Genomic DNA, 19,567 nt, shown 5'->3' with positions numbered 1-19,567 from the left:
AGTATCGGTTTTACATTCTGGAAATTGGAGGAGATATGTTGACATGTGCCCAAGACCCCGTAACAGGAAACCCAGCAGGGTTTCTCATCAGGGAAGGCCGAGAGTGGGTCTGAGGGCAGCAGGTGCTGCCAGGCACATCCGGGGGCAGGGAGGCTGGGCCCGGCCCGCTGCGCGGTGCCCCGGCAGCTCTGGTCCCGCGTGAGCCTTGGTAACAGCCTTGGTTACAGTCGCAAGTGAACCACACGTGGGCAGGTCCACAGTCGGGAGAAGGCGTAGATGGGCGGTTTTCGTGTTCTTGGCACACTCTTCTTTTCCTGGCTGAATCGGTCTGATGGCTGCTTGTCTCAAGAGCCCTAAGCTCAGAATTCACCTTCTTGCACACATGGCCTTGTTTCTCTGATTTGTTTCCTTTTTCATCCAGATAACACCGTTGCACAGGAGGCGGCTCTCTCCTTAGCATGCCCCACTAATCTCTGAGGAGCCTCCCCCACCCCTCTGCCTCTGACTGCAAACTGCACCCCAGCATTAGGCCTGGTCCTTAACCGTTTGTCTGTCTGTCTGTCTGTCTCCTCTCCTCCCAGAGTCTGAAGGAAGGCCTGACAGTGCAAGAACGCTTGAAGCTCTTTGAATCCAGGGACTTGAAGAAAGACTAGCTGTGTCCCGTTCAACTTGAACATACACCCTTCCCAGCTTGCGGCAGCACAACCCAACACTGCTTTTTGTCTGTATCTTGATTTTTTATTATTATTGTTGTCATTATTGTCATTAACTGTGGGTATGGATGCATGAGAGACTGGTTTATGGGTTGTTCACACCATTCCCTGCTATGTTGATTCCGACTTCCTGTTGTCTTTATCCAGGCTTTCTTTTCCGTGGTATTCTAAAATAAGCCAAGCAGTGGGTCGGGGGTGGGGGCCAGCTGTACCCGCTGGAATCCCTTCCGGCCGCCACCGCGGCACTCGCTCACTCACTGTCAGTATTACGCCCGGCCGCCCGGCAGCCTGTCGATAAGCTAGCTCTGTCTCGCCGGCGCTCCGTGGGATCGGGCCCGGGCCGAGCTCTGCGCACTGGGTCACTTGGAGAGAACAAGCCATGGGGATGTGCTTTTGCCTGGATCCCTGCACTGACAGCTCACAAGCCTGTAACAGGAGCTAGGGGAGCAGGGCGAGGGGCGTGGTTTCTGACCTTGACTCACCACCTTTGGGCTTGGGAGAAGGCCAGCGTTTTGTATTTGTTCCACTGATCCATCTTGGAACCACACCCTAGGTCATCATGGCAAACTTCACAACCTGGAGAATGTTGAAAGCAGCCATTCCTATTTTTGTTTGTTTTTTATTAAATCTTGCACAAAAGCCCCGGCCCCTCTCATTCCTTCCTACGCTCGCTCCTTTCTTGGCCACCAGTCACCCCGGTTGTTTCATAACTACTTGGCTTGTTGACCTGTGGCCTGGGGTTTCAGACTGTAACTGCAAATGATGAATCCCCTCAGGGAATCCTGCAGGCGAAAGAGGATTCATTTCTGTAATCCCTCTGAAAAGAAACCTGTTGCTTTTGAAAAGGTTGAGAGAAGCCCCCTGTGTTAAGTCAAGAGGAAACTACAGAGGATGTCGGAGTCAGATGAGAACTGCCTATTATTTTGTGTTCTTTATCCTCATTTAATTAATCTGAGATACGAAGAGTTTTCTTGCAGCGTTTAGAGAACCTAAAGTAAACCTGTACTAACAATTTGGCTTTTTTAACAGTTTGAGTAAGACCTTTTTAACTGCCACCAAACACACTATAGCTCTTCTTAAAAATGTCTTGAGTTGGAGTTTCTATTATGGCTCATGAAAACTATTGATCAAGGAGTATAACCAAACCGTAGCCAGTGGGAACCGGCTCTGCCGCCTCGGGAGCAGGTGGAAGCAGGAGAGTGGATGGAATGTGTGGAGCTCGTTCTGGTCTCCCTGAGTCTGTTGGTCCATTGGCTGTATTGCCAAGAGCACGCTCTCATTGTTAATGCTTTTATTGTCTCTGGATACCCAGATACGTGGGGATGAAAACGAAGAAATCTTGCTGGGTTCCTAGATTAAGTTAATGAACATGTCATCTGGGAAGAGTCCTGGGAAAGGCAGACAGAAGCCCCCCCACCCCACCCCCGGGGCTGTGTTTAATGTAAGACACACACCTGGGGGCTGTCTTCTCACTGGAATGAACTCGGCTGCCCTCTGGTGTGAGCCTTCCCTGTTCACAAGCTGTAAGAGTCCTTCCCACTCCTGGCACTCCCTGTCTACTATACCATGTTTTTAAAAGCAAGAGAATAGTAGCTGATTGTAACAATCTGCTTACCAGACACCCCCGCCACATAGATTGGCCACATTTTCATAAAGTACCCATGACTTTTTCGTGTTGTAGAATGGGAGTGTACAGAAGCTCGGGAGCCTGGGGCCCGTACCGCCAGAATACTGTCGCACGCTGGGGCAGAGTGCCATGGCACTCAGCATGCCCGGTCGCTGCGATGTCTGGGCACTCTGATGTCCATCTTTCCTTCGCAGTACTTGCCTCAGGCAGCCCTGTGCTTCCAACCATCCCAGAGACTTCCAGCGGGGTCAAGCATGGAGACAGGCTCCATCTGCCTTAAAACTAAAGGTTTTGAAATCCACAGTGGGTCAAAAGAGCATTCATTTTATTCGCTTGTCCCTGGAGGTGAGGCCTCAGGAATCCTGGGGAGCAGGTGTGTTGAGTACAGCATTTGGGGTCGAAGGCAGAGACTGGGGAAGACCTGTCACCGCAGCCTTTGTAAAGGCCCCTCCTAATCACCCCAGAAACAGCGGGACTCGCTGTCCTGGGGCTGGTTCAGTCTTGAGGTTCCCGGGAATACAGCCTGCGGCCTTGCTGAGCGGCGTCCTGTAGTGAAAACTGTCAGGCTCCGAACCAGGTCTGAGCCGCCTGCTGCTGAGTCCTGCCCTCCAGCAGGAGCAAGTGGGCAGGATGGAGCAAAGGATCTTCTGGCCTCACCTCGCACTGCAGGCCCAGGGGTACAGTGTCCCCTGTAGGCGCCCTGCAGGCACCACATCCCAGGGGGGAATTTAACTGGCTACCTACTGAAAAGAAAGCAACGATGTGGATGGAGGTTGAGTAGGTTTCTGCACTGGTACAGGAAGGTCCTCAGGGCTGGGGCTGTGTGTGGGGGGCACTGCGCCCAGGTGCGGGGGCTCCCCACTTCCCAGGAAGGAAAATGTTAACGTGGACTGACTTTTCAGAGTTGTAATTATTTTCCTGTAAATGTTCATTATTCATTTGTAATCTGCTAGCACCTGCTAAAAGCTGTGGCAGACGTTCATGGGAAAACTAAACAGTTGGATTTCGTTTCTCAGTTTTTGTGAACATCCGCGTTTGTGACCGCGGCATGCAGGGCAGCGCACACGCCGCAAGTGGCCGCTTGCTGCTGGCCGAGCTCTGTCATGCATGAGGCCAGCCCCTGAGCAGATATGAAGGCCAGTGCCCAGGTGACCACAGCTGTCTGCAGCCTCCTTGGCACGGGGGTAAGGTGGCAGACAGCACTTCGCCACTAGAAATGGAAGCTGTGCAGTAAGGTGTCAAAATGAATGAATTTGTGGGAGGAAGTGGTGGCCATCCTCAATGGACGGGTGGGAATGAGTGGGTTTGTCAGGAGCTGAGACCAGAGGCCCCTCCCTCCAAGTTCCCCCCACCCCCCAGAAAGGTAGAGGCCACAGAGGCCCCGGGCCTGACTAGTTAAGTGGGACCTGCTCTGCCGCCGTGTCCAGATCGAGTCACTCGCTCAGACCCAACACTTAGGCATCGCGGGCCTTGCACAGGCCAGACCCAGGAAGAGGGAATTGCAGTCTTTATAACACACAGTCGTGACTGTCAGAGGCTGCCTGAAAGGAATTCTGACAAGTGAGGCCAGGAAACAAAACTGGTGGCCTAAGAATCGTTTTTGTAGAATGTATTTATACCATTATTTCACCAGAGGTAGATGGAACACTGCCTTCTGGCCTGAGGATGGAACCCAGTCCTTGATCACGGCTGCCTGGTGGTCCCTTTAGCAAGTCGATGGTTTTCAACTGATCCTGGGGGTGAAATGGTGTAATACCTTCCCTCCCCCTGCGGCACCTGGAGGCTGAGCCCTGGCCCTGTGCCCCCTTTTCTCCAGCTATGAAATGACGGGCTGTAAAATACTGCAGGCACCCCCAGTTGTGTTCCCTACACTGATGAGCTGGCAGGCAGTGTCTCTCTCCTCAGAGAAAGTTTCTTCCGGCACGTGTGTGACCCCCTGGCTCCGAGGCCCAGGTCCCCGCGGCTTGCGGCCGGACGTGCGGGCTTTCCCACCCCACCCCCCATATCTGCTAACCACACACCAGGTCCTTCGCCTTCACTCACCGATGCATCTAAGACAGTTACTATCCAGGGATTCAAGGCTGTTTGCAGTTTGTGAAAAGAATGCAACCCACCAACATTTATTTTTCCTGAAAATAAAAGTTTGCTCATCGTTGTCCTAAGGAAGCTTGGAATTTAACATTTTCCTTTATAGACACAATTTCAAAAAAACAAAAACTAAACACAGGATTCAGTGACCCCTTTATCACCAAAAAGGAGGGGGTAATTTACGTATTTTTAAAGTTTTACAAAGGACAGAGAAGTGTATAGTATTACACTTAGGAAGAATTAAATGCTCAAAGAAAAAGTTGGCATATTGCAAGCTGCACTGCTGTGAAAACGTCAGTCTGAAACATCTCACACCCTGCAAATCCTGGACAACGGAGCTACTGCAATGTTTTATGTTAAATAGGAATTTCCTTTCAGTAAATTTTAACTTGGCCTACCATTTTCTCCACCCAGTTGAGAGTAGCAGACAATTCTCGCCCTGCGACAGCAGCCTCCAGTAGACCTTTATGAAGGACCTGGGAAGAACGCTGCTGAAACTTACTTATTCTAAAGGTTCTTACACTAAGGTATTTGCACACCATTTGTTTTCCATCTTTCATCGTAGGCTCTTCTACCTTGTCATTCTTGAGCGAGGAATTATTAGACTGCTCAGCTAAAGCTTCCCTTTCTCAATCAGTGAATACGAGGAACTGCCATGGGTTTCCACAGGTGTCACGCTTAGAAGTTTACCAGTACACAAAGTCCTATCCGGCTTTTCCATGCCAGCAAATCCCTAAAAAGTCTAAGCTTAGACACTAGACTTCCAATCTTAGCAAAGGTGTTTTTACTCGCCTGAGATAAGGTCAAAGGTCAAATCCTTCACTGTTGTCCACACCAGTAGCAGGACACTGGGACACTTCCCCAGCAGGCAGGGCCAGTCAGCCCTCACCCTGCTCTTAGGAGGTGGGGGTCTGTTGTACTTACCTGCAGTTTCGTGTATTCTTACACTTAAGGATCAGCTGAAAGTGAGGTTTAGTAAAACTTGTTTTGGGTTCTTTCATAGGAAAACTTGACATAAACCCAATATGGAAATGCATGTTGTCAGTGTCTCTCAAATTTTGCTGAAAAGACCCAGCCTCATTTGCCCTTTTGAGAACAATAAGTTGCAAGTGTTGTTTCTCTATAAAGGGCAGAGGTCTACCTTCTCTGAAGTCTTTTCAAAAGAAGACAGAGTAGATAATCACACTAGACCACCCCCGTGTGTGCCACAAATAACGCTCTTTAAACCACCTTCGGTCCCTTTCCTCTAGGTGTTCATACAGGACTGTGTGACGACTTAAGTTACAGCACACTCTGGCTTCCAATTTCTCTGTTTAAAAGCTGTGTTTCTTCAAAATAATCGGTATATTCAGAGCAAGCAGTGAAAATATTACTCAGAAGTTACTATACGGTTTTTGTGACTTTCTTTTTTTTATTGTATACACACATCCCTTTTTAAGGTAAGGAGAACAGCTTTGGGTATAAGATTGAACCCCAGCCAACATTGTAAGGAAATGTTTTTAATGACTTTCTAAAAGCGTTTATCATTGAAAAGTGGTTTTAAAGACTATATAGTGTCTAAACTAATGACAACCCTGCACCTATATATTGTCTTTCATTGAAAGAATTGTAGTTCTTGTTCTTGGTAGAGCCACTTCAAGTCCTGGAGGAAAAGGAAGAAAATGAAGAACATGGTGGTTACATCTTGACCAGCTCCTTTGCACAGGAATCTGAGACTTGGAGGGGACTTAGTTTAACACAGTCTGGCAGATGGGTCTGTGTCCTGGGCAGGGCTACATGCGGAGTCCAGCCCAGTGTGTGGCTGTCCCCAGCTCTTAGGCTGTGTTGTGCAATAGCACAGAGGGCACACAACTCGGAAGGCTGTTATGTTACCATACATGTCTGTCCAATAGGTAACATTTAGTCACAAAATACTTTAGAATTGGATGGTCCAATGCAGGAGGACACTGAAGTCTCAGGGGTAAAGCACGACAGTCGGTCTCCACTTGCGGCACCGGGGGGCCTTCCCAGGATGCACTTGGAGCTCACAGGGAAGGAGTCAGATCCGGACAGCTCGCCTGCTGCCCTCCCGTTTTCCCACGCCCTTTGCTCTTTTCCCCTTTACAACTAGTTGTATTACATATTTCAGTTTTTTTATAGAAAGCTAGGAATAGATTATGGAGAACACTAAATTATTGTATTATGTTTATATCACAAAACTTCAATTAAAATGGATTTTAGGGTTTACCTTTAGTATTAACGACGTATCTACTGACTTATTGTTAGGATTCAAACCAGTTAAGTGACAAGAATTCATGTGGTTTTCCTAAGTAATATTTATAAAATGTAAAGTTTCTTAAGTGGTTCCTCAACAATTATAATTTAGTGATTTTTCTCACAAAATACTCTTCTATCAGGGTGAATGTCCCAGCTCAGTACTAAAGATAAAAACACTATGCCAAACTGGTGGGAGAGCTGACATACTAAGTGAAAAATACAGGTAATTTGTTGTCACAAGTTGGGGAATAATTCACAGCAATCACTTCTGCCTCAGCTAATTTCAACAGTCAGGTGATACGTGTTCAAAGAACAAACTTGTATAACTAACTGGTGTTTAATTTCTGTACTAATGCTAAGTGATAATGTTCACGATACTAAGTCACATGCAGAGGAAAGCAGAGGTCTGAGGAGCCCGGGTGACGGCACACGCCTCCCAGGCTCCACCGGAGTTGGCGCTGAGGCCGCTCCCGGAAGCGAGGCCCCGGGGTGGGCCACCTTCTGTCAGGCCCCCAGGTCTTCCCTGAAGAGAAGAGCCTGGTCAATGAAGCTGCTCGCTCTCTCTGACAATTCAAGAATTTTATGGTTTCGTTTGAGGCTTTTTTTTTTTTTTAAACAAAGTTTCTAATAACAGCTCACTACAACTGAAGTATTTGTCAAAATATTTATTCCTTTGTGTGACATGCTAGATTCCCATGGATGTAGCTGATCATTTCTATTTTGTAAATATTACCTAACTTTACATAAACTATACCATAATAAACTATTTTTGCATCACCCTTTGCATGCGGTGAATGAGGTTTTGTTTAATGGAGAGACATGCAAAACGTGCATTTAAGTCAAAAGTCAGAAATTGGACAGTAGAGCTTTATAATATAGTTTTGGTTTTTACTTTTATTATCTTTTTTTTTACAGCGTTTTTAAAGTTTTGGATTAGTTGTCAGCATTCTAAAATCAGATTTCCCATAAAAATTCGGTTTCTCATGTTTATACGCAACACATAGTAAGAAATATTTCACATCCACAATCTAAGGTACACTAGCTCAGTTACAGAAACTTTAAGAAGGCCCAAAGGACACTAAGAAATACTAATGACAGGAAGGAACTGTAACTCTCCCATACCTTCCCATTTACTAATAGATTTGCTTACAATAAAGTTTTACTTTTGCATCTGATACACACACACACACACCCCAACCACAACCCAAAATTTCACAAAATAATGCTCCCTTACTAGGATATACCCTAATGTCTCATTCTATTTCACTTTTTGAAATGCTTGTTGTGACCCACTAAATAAATTTAAGAAACGATTTTTTTCAATATTGCAAAAACCTTTAGAATGAAATATGTGAAAATGACTAAGATTCCAAATTTTATTCAGATAAACAAAAAAAGGCTACGTATTACAAATCAACTGAATGGAATTTGTAAGGCTTAGTGAGAGCAGAGCTAAGTGCAGACATAAAGGAGAACTATTGTCAGCGTGCTGTTCTAGTTTAAGGGTGTCCAATCAGTTTCCAACCATTTAAAACAATTAGTCAAACGTACACACAGTCTTTGGACACTAGTCTAATATGGCATTCTAACAGCTTTAACACACTTTTTAAGGCTATGTAAGTGCAATTTTAAAAATCAGTTTGCATATGAGAAACCTAACACCTTTTCATAATAAAAACACTCAACAAACTAGGAATAGAAGGGAATTTCCTCAACACACTAAAGTCCCATTAAAACCCATAGCTAAATACTCCGTGGGGGAAGACTGAAAGTCCTTCCCCTCCCCCAAGATCAGGAACAAGACGAGGATGTCTGTTCTCACCATATCTATTCAACACTACTGGAGAGTCTTACCAGAACAATTAGGCAAGGAAACAAAGGCATCCATGTTGAAAAGGAAGAAGTCAAACTATCTGTATTTGCAGATGATCTTATATAGGAGGAATCCTAAGGAATCCACCAAAAAAAAAAAAGAAATTTATTAAAACTAGTAAGTTTGCAAGATACAAGATTCATACACAAAAAATAAATTATATTTCTATATACTAGTAATGAACAAACTGAAATTAAAGCAATTTCATTTTCAATAACATGAAGAAAAAAATTTTTAAGTGTAAGACTTGTATACTGAAAACTACAAGACTTAAAGAAGTTAAAGATTTAAATAAATGGAAAGCATCCCATGTTCATGGACTGGGAGACATAATATTGTTAGAATGAATGGCAATACTCCCTAACTTATCTGCAGATTCAACACAATTCCTATCAAAATCCCAGCTGCTTTTGCAGAAGCAGATCAGCTGATCCTAAGACTCATATGGAAATGTAAGGAGAGCCAGAATAGCCAAAAGAATGTTGGAAAAGAATAAAGTTAGGGGTGGCCAGTTAGCTCAGTTGGTTAGAGAGAGGTGCTGATAACACCAAGGCTGCTAGTTCTTTCCCCTTATGGGCCACTGTGATCTGCACCCTCCTTAAAAAAAAGAAGAAAGAGGACTCATGCTACTGGGTTTCAAAACTTAACTACAAAGCTTCAGTAATCAAGCCAGTGTGGTACTGGCATATGGATTGGTATATAGATCAATGGAACAAAACTGAGAATCCAGAAATAAGCCTTTACATTCATGATCAACTGTTTTTCAACAAGGGTACCGCTACAGGGATTAAAAGGCAGATTTGAGCAGACAGAAGAATCGTGAACTTGAAAATACAACAATTTATATAGGCTCAGAAACAAAGAAAAAAACTCTTACAACTCAACAATAGAAAGGTAACCCAATGAAAAAAATGTGCAAAGGATATGAATAGACATTTCTCCAAAGATGATGTATAAATGACCAGTAAGTACGTGAAAAGATGCTTAACATCATTAGTCGTCAGGAAAACACAAGTCAAAGGCACAATGAGTCACCACCTCACTCCCAACAGGCTGGCTATAATTAAGTCAGGTATTTTTATTGGTAAGAATCTGGAAAAAAGGAACCCTCATATAGCGCAGATGGGAATGTAACATAGTGCAGTCACTTTGGAAAACAGTCTGGCAGTTTCTCCAGTGGTTACACAGACTTACATGACCCAACAATTCCACTACTAGGTATTTACTCAACCGAAATGAAAACATATGCCCACCCACTTGTACGTGAATGTTCACAGCATCATTTGTAACAGCTAAAAGGTGGAAACAACCCAAGTGTCCATCACCTGATGAATCAGTAAACAAAATGTAATACATCCATACAATGGAATACAGTGGTACCTCGGTTTCCTAACGTAATCCGTGCGGGAAGACCGGTCAACTTCTGAAACGTTGGAAAACAGCCGACCGCTAGGCCTCAGGATCTTGCACTCAGCGGAAGCCGCGTGACATGTTCGACTTCCGAGGCGTGTTCGAAAACCGAAGCATTTACTTCCGGGTTTACGGCGTTCGTAAACCGCAATGTTTGTCAATGGAGACGTTCGAAAACCGAGGTACTACTGGATTATTCAGTGATAGAAAGAAGTGAAATAATGACATGCTACAAAAGGAACAGCCCTCAAAAACATGCTAAGTGAAAGAAGACAGATACAAAATGCCACATATTGTTGGATTCCATTTATATGAAACCTCCACAGCAAATAAATCTATAGAGACAGGAAGCAGATGAGGGGTTGCCAGGGGCTGGGTTTGGAGGGAGTAGGGAGTGACCACTGATGGGATAGGGTTACTTTCTGGGGGGATGAAAGTGTTCTGGAATCAGACAGTGGTGATGGTTACATAACTCTTAATATACTAAAACCACTGAATTGCATACTTTTAAAGGGTGAATTTTATAGTACAGTAGTACCTTGGTTTTCGACCGTCTCCATTGACGAACATTTCGGTTTACGAACGCTGTAAACCCAGAAGTAAATGCTTCGGTTTTCAAACACGCCTCGGAAGTCGAACATGTCTCGCGGCTTCCGCTGAGTGCAAGATCCTGAGGCCCAGCGGTCGGCTGTTTTCCAACGTTTCAGAACTTGACCAGTCTTCCGGCACGGATTACGTTAGGAAACCGAGGTACCACTGTATGTGAATCTCAGTGAAGTATTATTTTTAAACAGTTGCTTTAAAAACCAATTCAAGGGCCAGCCTGGTGGCTCAGGCGGTTGGAGCTCCGTGCTCCTAACTCCGAAGGCTGCCGGTTCGATTCCCACATGGACCAGTGGGCTCTCAACCACGAGGTTGCCAGTTCAATCCCTCGAGTCCTGCAAGGGATGGTGGGCTCCGCCCCCTGCAACTAGCAATGGCAACTGGACCTGGAGCTGAGCTGCGCCCTCCACAACTACAATTGAAAGGACAACCTGACTTGGAAAAGTTCTGGAAGTACACACTGTTCCCAATAAAGTCCTGTTCCCCTTCCCCAATAAAATCTTTAAAAAAAAAAATTCAATAGAACCAATAAGCGCTTTAAAATACAACGCAGTTGCGTTGGTTCATTCAGACACTCGAGGCATAGCAGTGGTTGGCAAACTGGTAGGCCATATACTCCTACCACAACAATTTGTTTTTTAGTCACAAGGTTGCAAGAGTTTCACTTTGCACATCAGGTTTGTTTTCAAGCTATATCACTGCCCCAGAGTTCAAATGACAACCGTGACTGGAAACCACAAGGTGGACTGAGCCTGTGGGTGTGTGGCGGGAGCGGGGGGGGGAGTTGCCTAGACTCCTCTTATGAAGGAACTGCGCAGCCTCCCCACTTCTGTCCAAGTCTCTCTCGGCGGAGCCAGGACAGGAACTTGTAGGCAGAGAGCAGCTGCAGAGGACACATCCACAAGTCCCCTCCCTGCCTCTTCCAGTCCGTGCTCAGACCACGCCTGAGGAATGTCAGATGAAGGGCAGACCCGCTCTCCTAGGGGTCACTTCAGGGTAACCGCCCATCGCTGGAAGAGCCCCCAAATAACTGTCACTCAGTACAAAGCCACTTACTTGGCCTGAAGTATCTTTTGAATCAAGTAAAGATCAGCTGCTTCGTTCATTTACCTTTTGTACCGCGAAACCCGGGAACTTACCACAGCCTCTGGTGTGAACTCCACGGCTCACCTGATAGACCAGTCCCCCCGCCACCCTCCCACCCCCCCACCCCCTGCCCCGGCCCAGCTGCCCCTCCTCACACCTCTCCTGTCAGAGTGGGGTGCAGCCAGTCCAAAGGTCAGGGGCTCCAGTCATTTTGTGCAAATACCTGTAATCTAAACGGATACAAAACACCTCCAATTCAGAGGTAGATTTTACTGTGGCCTCAGGAAGTTTTCTTTCATAGCAAGTTCTTGTCAGAAAGGTTAGCTATTATCTGAAACTTTCCCCACTGCTGCTAAGATGATGAAAACACCAAGATAAACAATATAAATAAAATTATATTAAAAATTATGGGATGAGATCATTTTACCATTCTCAAAACATCAATATAGACCACTTGGCTAGATGACTTTATATGCACACTGTTACTGACGCACTGTCACCATGCTCTGCATGCCACCTGCTTCTGGGAGACAGGGATGCAGTCGCAGCTGAGAGCCAGGCACTGCCACGGGAGTGGGCCACGGACGTGCCCACCTTCACAGGTCAGGCGCAGAGGCTGTGACCTGCACCAGAAGTGGCGTTGCTGTCTTGGAAACGCTTCGGGACATGCCCAAGTAAAACCTTCCAGTCTTACTCTGTTGGAGAGACTCTTATGTTCACCAACGGTTTCTAAATTCCTGTATGTTGCCCCCTCGCCAAAAAAAAGTTTTGTTTAATAGAGAGCAGCCACGATCTGAATGACTGAGCAGAAGGCAAAGACACACAGCACTACCATTCCAGAATAAGAACATATTTATTCAAATGTGTGGGAAGTCCAGACAACACAGCATCATCGTTCAGGAGACATTCTACAACTTCTCCCATTTTCTTTTCAGAACATACTTTGCTGGAGAACAGACTCAGATGAAAAAACACATTTAATGTAAAACCACTTCTTGTGATTTCTGATCCACATATTATACTTTATAGCTTCAATTAAACAAGAAAAATTAACCTTGAGTTTATTTGCCTAACACCGTAAGTCAAGGGTAACTTTAAAAATGGAAAAATATGCAACGCTGAGCTACATGACCGTGATGGGGGAGGGGAAACCCACATACACCAAACAGACACCAGGACAGGTGACAAGCACGTTACATATGCTTACATATTATGTATTACTTATCATACAGAAATACAAGATGGTAAAATAATCATTCAGATGTTATTTGAGCTATCTATATATAAAGATACATGTTCTGAAGAAAATAATTTGGAACATTTCACAAATGTATATGAGATACCTGTTCTCCTGTTACCTATGGATGCAAAACCCTGAGCTGAGAATGAAAATAGATCGTTAAGGTACCACAGCGGGAAACTGGTCTGTCCTCCAGTTTAGTCCTCCAGATGGTCAGGTAACTCGTGGCTAATGACATGGAGCCAAATGAGAATTAGCGAAGTTCAAAGGTGGTAACATGAAGACCACTGCTAAACACAACAAAATACCTTGGGTGTGAGAATGTTAAAAATGAAAAGCTTAACATGGAAACAGAAGCAGCTTCTGCCCGCTCAGTCCGTCCTGACAGACCACACATGTAACCACATGAAAATAAGGGAAGGTGCCAGGATGGACATTTTCACGTGCACTTGTTTAAAGAGTAATTATGCAAGAACACCGGTAAGAGGATGGCCCACCTGCGGCAGTGACAGCCAGTGCTCAGGAGGGGCCTGAAGGCAGCCCCTGCTCCCACTGCCCAGCTCTCCTCTCTCACCCGTTTTCCTTCCTGACTGGGACCTGCCAGGAGGCTACCCAGGAGCTGGTCAGCAGGGACGACGAGACTCAACCTCTAGCCAATCCCAGGGTTCAGCTGTGCTGGCTGGGGACTGGGCCGGTCCAAAGGGACAAAGGGAGCCTGCAGGAGATACCTGAAGGGCTGACCTGAGGGGCTGGCCAGAGAGAAGGAGATTCTCTAGACCAGGAAAGGGGATCAGCTGTGGGACCCTACAAGAGGCAACGCACCTTTTCTGTGTGGCTGGAGGAACCCTTGCATCTGCACCACGGCACTCGGCAAGGTTCCTGAGCGCACACTTAGAAGAAGCTGCATTTGCTGACGGGGGCCAGAAAACCTCAAAACTCGTCCAAAACAAGTGACCTAACGTTACAGGAATTCCCCTGTGCTTTTTAACACTGAGCACTCTTCGGTTCACGTCAGCATGTGAATGGATGAGAATTTAGTTTGGATGGTATTTTGCCTAATGTTGAGGTTTCTCTCAAGCAGGACACAGACTCTGCACCGTAACTCGCAGTGCCTCCGGGGACCCACGCTTAGGTCCCATCCTTTGCAGGTTTGATCTCATTTCAAAACCAGAGGTACCAAAGTGGTGTGACACCTCTGTCCCCTCCAACTCTGAAGACAGAGGTGAGAGCATGGCTTCAGTGACCTCTCTTCTTTTGTGGGAAAAAAGTGTACTTTGTAGGGTTAAACTCGTCCCAAATACGCTCAAATTCTCCCAGAAAGAGCCTGACGTAGTCGGCGTCCTCCATAATGAGCACGTTCTCCCTGTTGTTCTGAATGGCCTGCGTGGTCCAGTTGAGGGAGCCGGTGATGAGCACCTTCCTGTCCACCACGGCGAACTTGTGGTGCATGTAGCCGAGGTCCTGGTCGTGCCGGACCTGGATACCTGCAAAACGGAAGTCAGCCTGCACCGCGCTCTCCCAGCGCCTCGGCTCCTCCTCAGGGGCACGTCTGCCAGCAGCTGCTAACTTGGCCGTGTGTGATTTGGTGGGAAAGGGGGAGCATGTCACTTGGGCAGGGGGTGGTGGCTGAGGCGACAGTGACCAGCCACAACCAGCTCACAGAAGGGACTGAGGAGCATTTCAGTACAGCAGGGGACACTCAGTCCTAAGGGCAGTGGGACCATGGCAGACACACAGACACTGCTCTCTTAGTCCATTTCCTCTGGGAACAGCCCACCCTGCCCCCCACACCTTGGGTCCACACCACCCCGCATAATCTTCAGGTCACTGGTTCATTCATCCTGCCACAGGCGACCAGACACACCATCATTTGCTCGGAGTTCCTTGTCTCTGAGCGATCACTTCTGCCTGGCACTGGACACCCCAGTAAACACCCCCAGGCCAGGAGCTGCACCCCACTCTGTAAGGAGAGGGGCCAAGCCTGAGGACGAAGGAGTGCAGCAGGAGCCAGGCCTGGCGAGCAGCAGGGAGGGAACTAAGGACCATAGGAAGCTCGCCCGGGCTCTGGCCCCGGGAAGGCCCAGGTGCGTCCAGCCCTTCTCAGCGCTGCAGCAGAAGCGCCCTGACTGACACGGAAACGAGTTACTCCCTTTCACATCAGCCACTTCCTTCACCAAAGAGCCCGTGACCGTCGCCTTGCATTTCACTCTTTGCCTCTCTCTCTCCCACTCTTGTCAAACTCCCCTGTGGCCGGAGCCTGCCTGTCCTGTCCACTCTGTCTCACCCTGGAGCAGCCTAATGTTGCTCAGTGAATGAGACCATTAGACACGTGATTTAAAATAGTTTAGAAGAAGCTGCTTTGCAATACGGTTGCCAGACTTAGCAACTAAAAATACAGCATGTTCAAATTAAGTTGGGATTTCAGATAAACAACAAATAATTTTTGAACGTAAGCATGTCCCGTGCAATCCTGGGACACACACGAAAAATTATTCATCACGTATCTGGAGCTCTGTGCTTACCTGGGCACCTGTGTTTGGCCCAGCAAGCCTGCCTTGAAAGCAGTGCCCTCCTTACCCTGGGGGCCGCCGCTGCCACCACTTCTCACACTCTGGCCAATCCAGCAGCAATCCTGCCAGTTCCCCCTTCAAAACAGATCTTAAATTCAACCATTTCTGACGCCTCCTACACTCCCCCAAAGCTGTGCCAGCCCCGTCCCGGCTCCCGGCTCCCATTCTGATTCCGCGCCACCGCCTCCTGCCCAAAGCCCATGCTCCTCAGAGCAGCCTGCACAACCTCTGTCCCTTCTGCGCTGCGGGCCAGCCTGTAAGAGCTCCGTGTCTCACAGAACGGGGTCCAAGTGCCCCCTGCATGAAGCCAGAACTCTGCGCCTGTGTGCCTTCCACGCCTGCGTGCCCCCCCCCCCGCACCGGCGTGCCCCCCCCCCCCGCACCAGCGTGCCCCCCGTAACGGAGGACCCTTCCACCTCCCCTCATTCCTACCACCACCTCTGGCGTCGGGGGATTCCTTGCTGCGCAGTGAAATCTGCCCTTGCTGCTCCGCGGGCCAGCAGGCTCTCGCCTTCAGATACCCCCTACATCGCTAAGCTCTGCTGGCGCGTTCTCGCTCCTTATCCTACTTTATGACATTTCTAGACCCTTCTTATTACCTTAAATATTCATGTTTCAATCAGATTCCCCACTGAGTCTTGGTCACCACCTCCGGAGCGCCTGGAACTGCTCCCGGCAAATTCGAGCACGCGGAGGTATTTGCTGGACAGATGAATGATGAATGCCGGGAAGCCTCCGAGGGGAACGGCCTTGGATGGAGGCTGGCTGCAGTGCCCTTTCAAGTTCTTGCCAAACCTGAGATTTTACCATTCTCTAAAAGCTAACTAAGTAAGATGGCCTGTGCCTAAAGATATCCAAGTTTCCCCATTAGAAGGACCAACCGATTTAGGGCAACTCATGACTGCCAGGAAGAGGGGAAGAGACATCCTCACTCTCTGAACTAAGTTCCGACTCTGCCCACATGGGAGGCAAGCAGCAGCAAATCAGTACGTGCTGTGCCGTCTGGAGCGCCCCAGGCGGACACGGGAAGCTGAGCCTGACTCCAGGAAAGGCTTCTCTGCCTCCCAAGTCAGCAAGAGGCTGAGCTTGTGCTTGTGTCACTCAGAGCATTGTGGGACCACTGCGCAGCCAGCACAGCTCTTAGGGCTCCTCGCGTCTTTCGGTCACTGGGGCTGCTAGACTTGATAAGGGGAACAAATGTTCATGCAGGAATGACTTTCCTAGGTGCCTGAGTGATCAAAACACGAAGTTCAGACTCCATGCAGCCAACAGACAAAACACATGGAACACAGCTTGCTTGCAGGACACACCATTACACTGAGGTGGAAGGATGGAACAAGGAATTTACAGGATCTGATCTTGAAACAAAATGATTCAACCTTCCCCTTCATCTGTAAGTAGGTAAGAGTGGCAGGCTGGCTAGAGGTATCTGTTTTCCCAAGCATTTTGCAGCTGGAGAAACAAATTAACTGCTCACCAACTAAACATTTTAGCTCCATTTTTTAGAATATTATTTCATTTCAGAAGCCCCAGCATGAAACTCATTAGTGCCTTTAAAGTAAAATGTCTGTTTCCTCCTTTACCTCTTCACTCCTGAAACCCCGCCATCACAATCTTTGCACACCTCCTCCTACCGGTATGAGCACAGTCGCTGACAGCCTGCGGGGCCGGAGGACTTGCAGATTTGTTCTTAGCTTTCCCCCTCATTTCCTGAGTGCTGTCAGGCTAAGCCATCCTCACTTCAGGCTGCCAAAAACTCAGCGGGCCGGGCTACACTCCCAGCTCTACCCACCCACAGAGTCCCAACTCCAATGTGGGGAGTCGCAGGGGCTCTGTCCGCTTGCCGGGTGTTCGTGAGCAGACCTGCCCCCGCCACACCCGCCCCCCCCCCCCGCCACACCCGCCCCCCCCCGCCACACCCGCCCCCCCGCCACACCCGCCCCACCCCTCCACCCCCACCCCACCCTCTCCACCACCCCCACCCCAACCCCTCCACCCCCATCCCACCCCCTCCACCCCATCTCCCCACCCCACCCACCCCCACCACCCCCGCCTCTGGGAGTCCCCACACCTTGCTCCACTAGCTGGGAATACACAGCTGGCTCACACTTAGGGTTTCCAGGAGGGAATTCCCACCCGTTCTCAGGAATTTTTTTCACTTTACCATTCCTGAATCCCGAGACACAAACTGTTTTCTGTTCTCCATGATGAATCGTTTCCACAAAGTGACGGACGACACTACCAACCACCTGGGTTCAAGGAGCCGATTTTCCCAATTTCCCGACCAACTTTTCTCGGAATTCAGGAACGGAAAAGAGAAAAAAACTCCCGAGAATGGGCGGGAATTCCCGCCTGGAAACCCTACTCATACTCAGACATTCGGCATGAAAGCCCTCAGCACAGAACCTCTCCCGCCACGCGAAAACAGGGGTCCTTTATGGGTGGCCCTGGAGTTGCTCCGGGGTAAAACTGTCCTGACCTCACAAGGCCACCATGGTATGGGGCCTGTACTCAGACCCCTACTCCCAAGGATCTGCGTTTGACGTCCTCCCTTCTGCGACTGGTCCCGGAGGTCAGCTCATCCTCCGAGCCTGGGGCCCGAGGCCCTGTGCAATGTGCTCGGCCCCGGGCCGGGCCCGGGATCCGGCTTACCTGCCTTGCGGAGCAGGCCGATCTGCGAGCCGTTGAGGGCCATGTAGTCACAGTCGGTGATGACCCGGACGCGCACCCCTCGCTGATGCAGCAGCTGCACTGCCCGGCCCAGCTGCGGGCTAGAGAAGGCGAAGAGGCAGAGCTCGAGGCTGGCTCGGGCGGCCAGCAGGGCGCGCAGCAGGCGGCTCAACGAGCTCTCGGTGTGGGGCAGGCTGCACCCGCAGCCCGTGAGGGGCGCCGACGGCCCCGCGTCCGCGGCCTGCAGCAGGGCCTCGGTGCAGGTCACCTGCGACGGGAAGAAGAGCACTTCGCGCTGTGGCCGCCGCTGCCGCCGCAGCCGCCAGGCCCGTAACCAGAGCAGCGCCGAAGGCAGCGCCTCCAGGACCAGCGCGAGGCCCACTGTCGCCACAGCCACCACCTGCCAGCGTAACCGCCTCATGCCGCCGCCACCCTAGAGGCCCCGCCACGCCCACCGCGCCTGCGCGCCGGCCGGCCACGTGCGACGGCGGCCCCGCCCCACGCCGCGCCACCGCGCCTGCGCAATGGCGGGCTTCCACCGCCCCCTGCGGCGCCGCAGCGCCCGGCGCGCTGGGCGGGCCACATGCCCCAGGCACGGTACACGCAGTCGGGCCTGGGTCCACGTACACAGCTCAACCACCGCCAGTCGTCCTCCAAGCCTGTAACAGCCCAGCCCCTCGTCCCTTCTGGGACAACGAGCAGTGCCAATCTCTCCATTCGTACCTTCCCTTTTTCCAGGGAGGAGGCACTGGGAAGGGCTGGGGGGAGGGTCCGGAAACACACAGAATGTCAAATAATCACCACTTAGCTGGTGGCAGGATTTGAACCCAAGGTGCTGGAGGCAGTGGTGTGATGGAAATGGGCCTTAAGTACAACGTTAGGCCCCTTGTTTCTTCCAACCCTTCCAAATAATCTTCCATTATTTGAAGATGCCTGTTGTGCTTTAAGCAAAAACAGAATGGAGAATAAGAAGTCCATGGTCCTGACTTAGCAGGCCTGGGCCCACTGTGGCCCTTAGGAGGGGCAGTTACTTTTCACAGGAAGGGAAAAGAAAGACAAGAAAGGGTGAGAATCTTTAAGATTTTTATTAAAATATAGCTAACATACAATACTGTATTAATTTCAGGGTACACCATAGTTATTCAGCATTTATATACCTAAAGAAGTGATCACCATAAGTCCAGCAACCATCTGACACTGTACCACGCTATCACAATATTATTGACTATATTCCCCATGCTGTACATTACATCCCCGTGACTTGTTTTATACCTGGAAATTTGTACCTTTTATTCCCCTTCACCTTTCCCCCCCTTTTTTAAATTATTCAATTATAGTTGACATTCAAAATTATTTTATATTAATTTCAGGTGTACAGCATATGGTTAGACATTTATACAATTTAAGAAGTGATCCCCCTGACTAGTCTAG

General features: G+C 48.8%; 2 protein-coding genes across 12 annotated transcripts in view; one reads left to right on the top strand and one right to left on the bottom strand.

The window, feature by feature from the left end:
• MPRIP (myosin phosphatase Rho interacting protein) overlaps positions 1-2,340 on the top strand; it is a 130,868-nt gene extending 128,528 nt beyond the window's left edge. For all 11 annotated transcript variants that reach the window (XM_033091732.1, XM_033091733.1, XM_033091731.1 and 8 more), the window contains one exon: positions 582-2,340. In XM_033091732.1, the coding sequence (XP_032947623.1) occupies positions 582-653 (72 nt within the window). In that variant the 3' untranslated portion in view covers positions 654-2,340. The remainder of the gene's footprint in view (positions 1-581) is intronic.
• A 10,158-nt stretch (positions 2,341-12,498) lies between these two features.
• Positions 12,499-18,575, bottom strand: PLD6 (phospholipase D family member 6). Its single transcript, XM_033090828.1, has 2 exons — positions 18,119-18,575; positions 12,499-14,380 (listed from the first exon to the last, which is right to left on the bottom strand). The coding sequence occupies exons 1-2, from the start codon at positions 18,555-18,557 to the stop codon at positions 14,133-14,135; spliced, it is 687 nt and encodes a 228-aa protein (XP_032946719.1). The 5' UTR covers positions 18,558-18,575; the 3' UTR covers positions 12,499-14,132.
• Positions 18,576-19,567: the final 992 nt, after the last annotated feature.

This window comes from Rhinolophus ferrumequinum, chromosome 21, assembly GCF_004115265.2.
Source record: "Rhinolophus ferrumequinum isolate MPI-CBG mRhiFer1 chromosome 21, mRhiFer1_v1.p, whole genome shotgun sequence".
Taxonomy (NCBI): domain Eukaryota; kingdom Metazoa; phylum Chordata; class Mammalia; order Chiroptera; family Rhinolophidae; genus Rhinolophus; species Rhinolophus ferrumequinum.
Note: the sequence above shows the minus strand (reverse complement) of the source record. Positions and strands in the feature narration are given on the sequence as shown.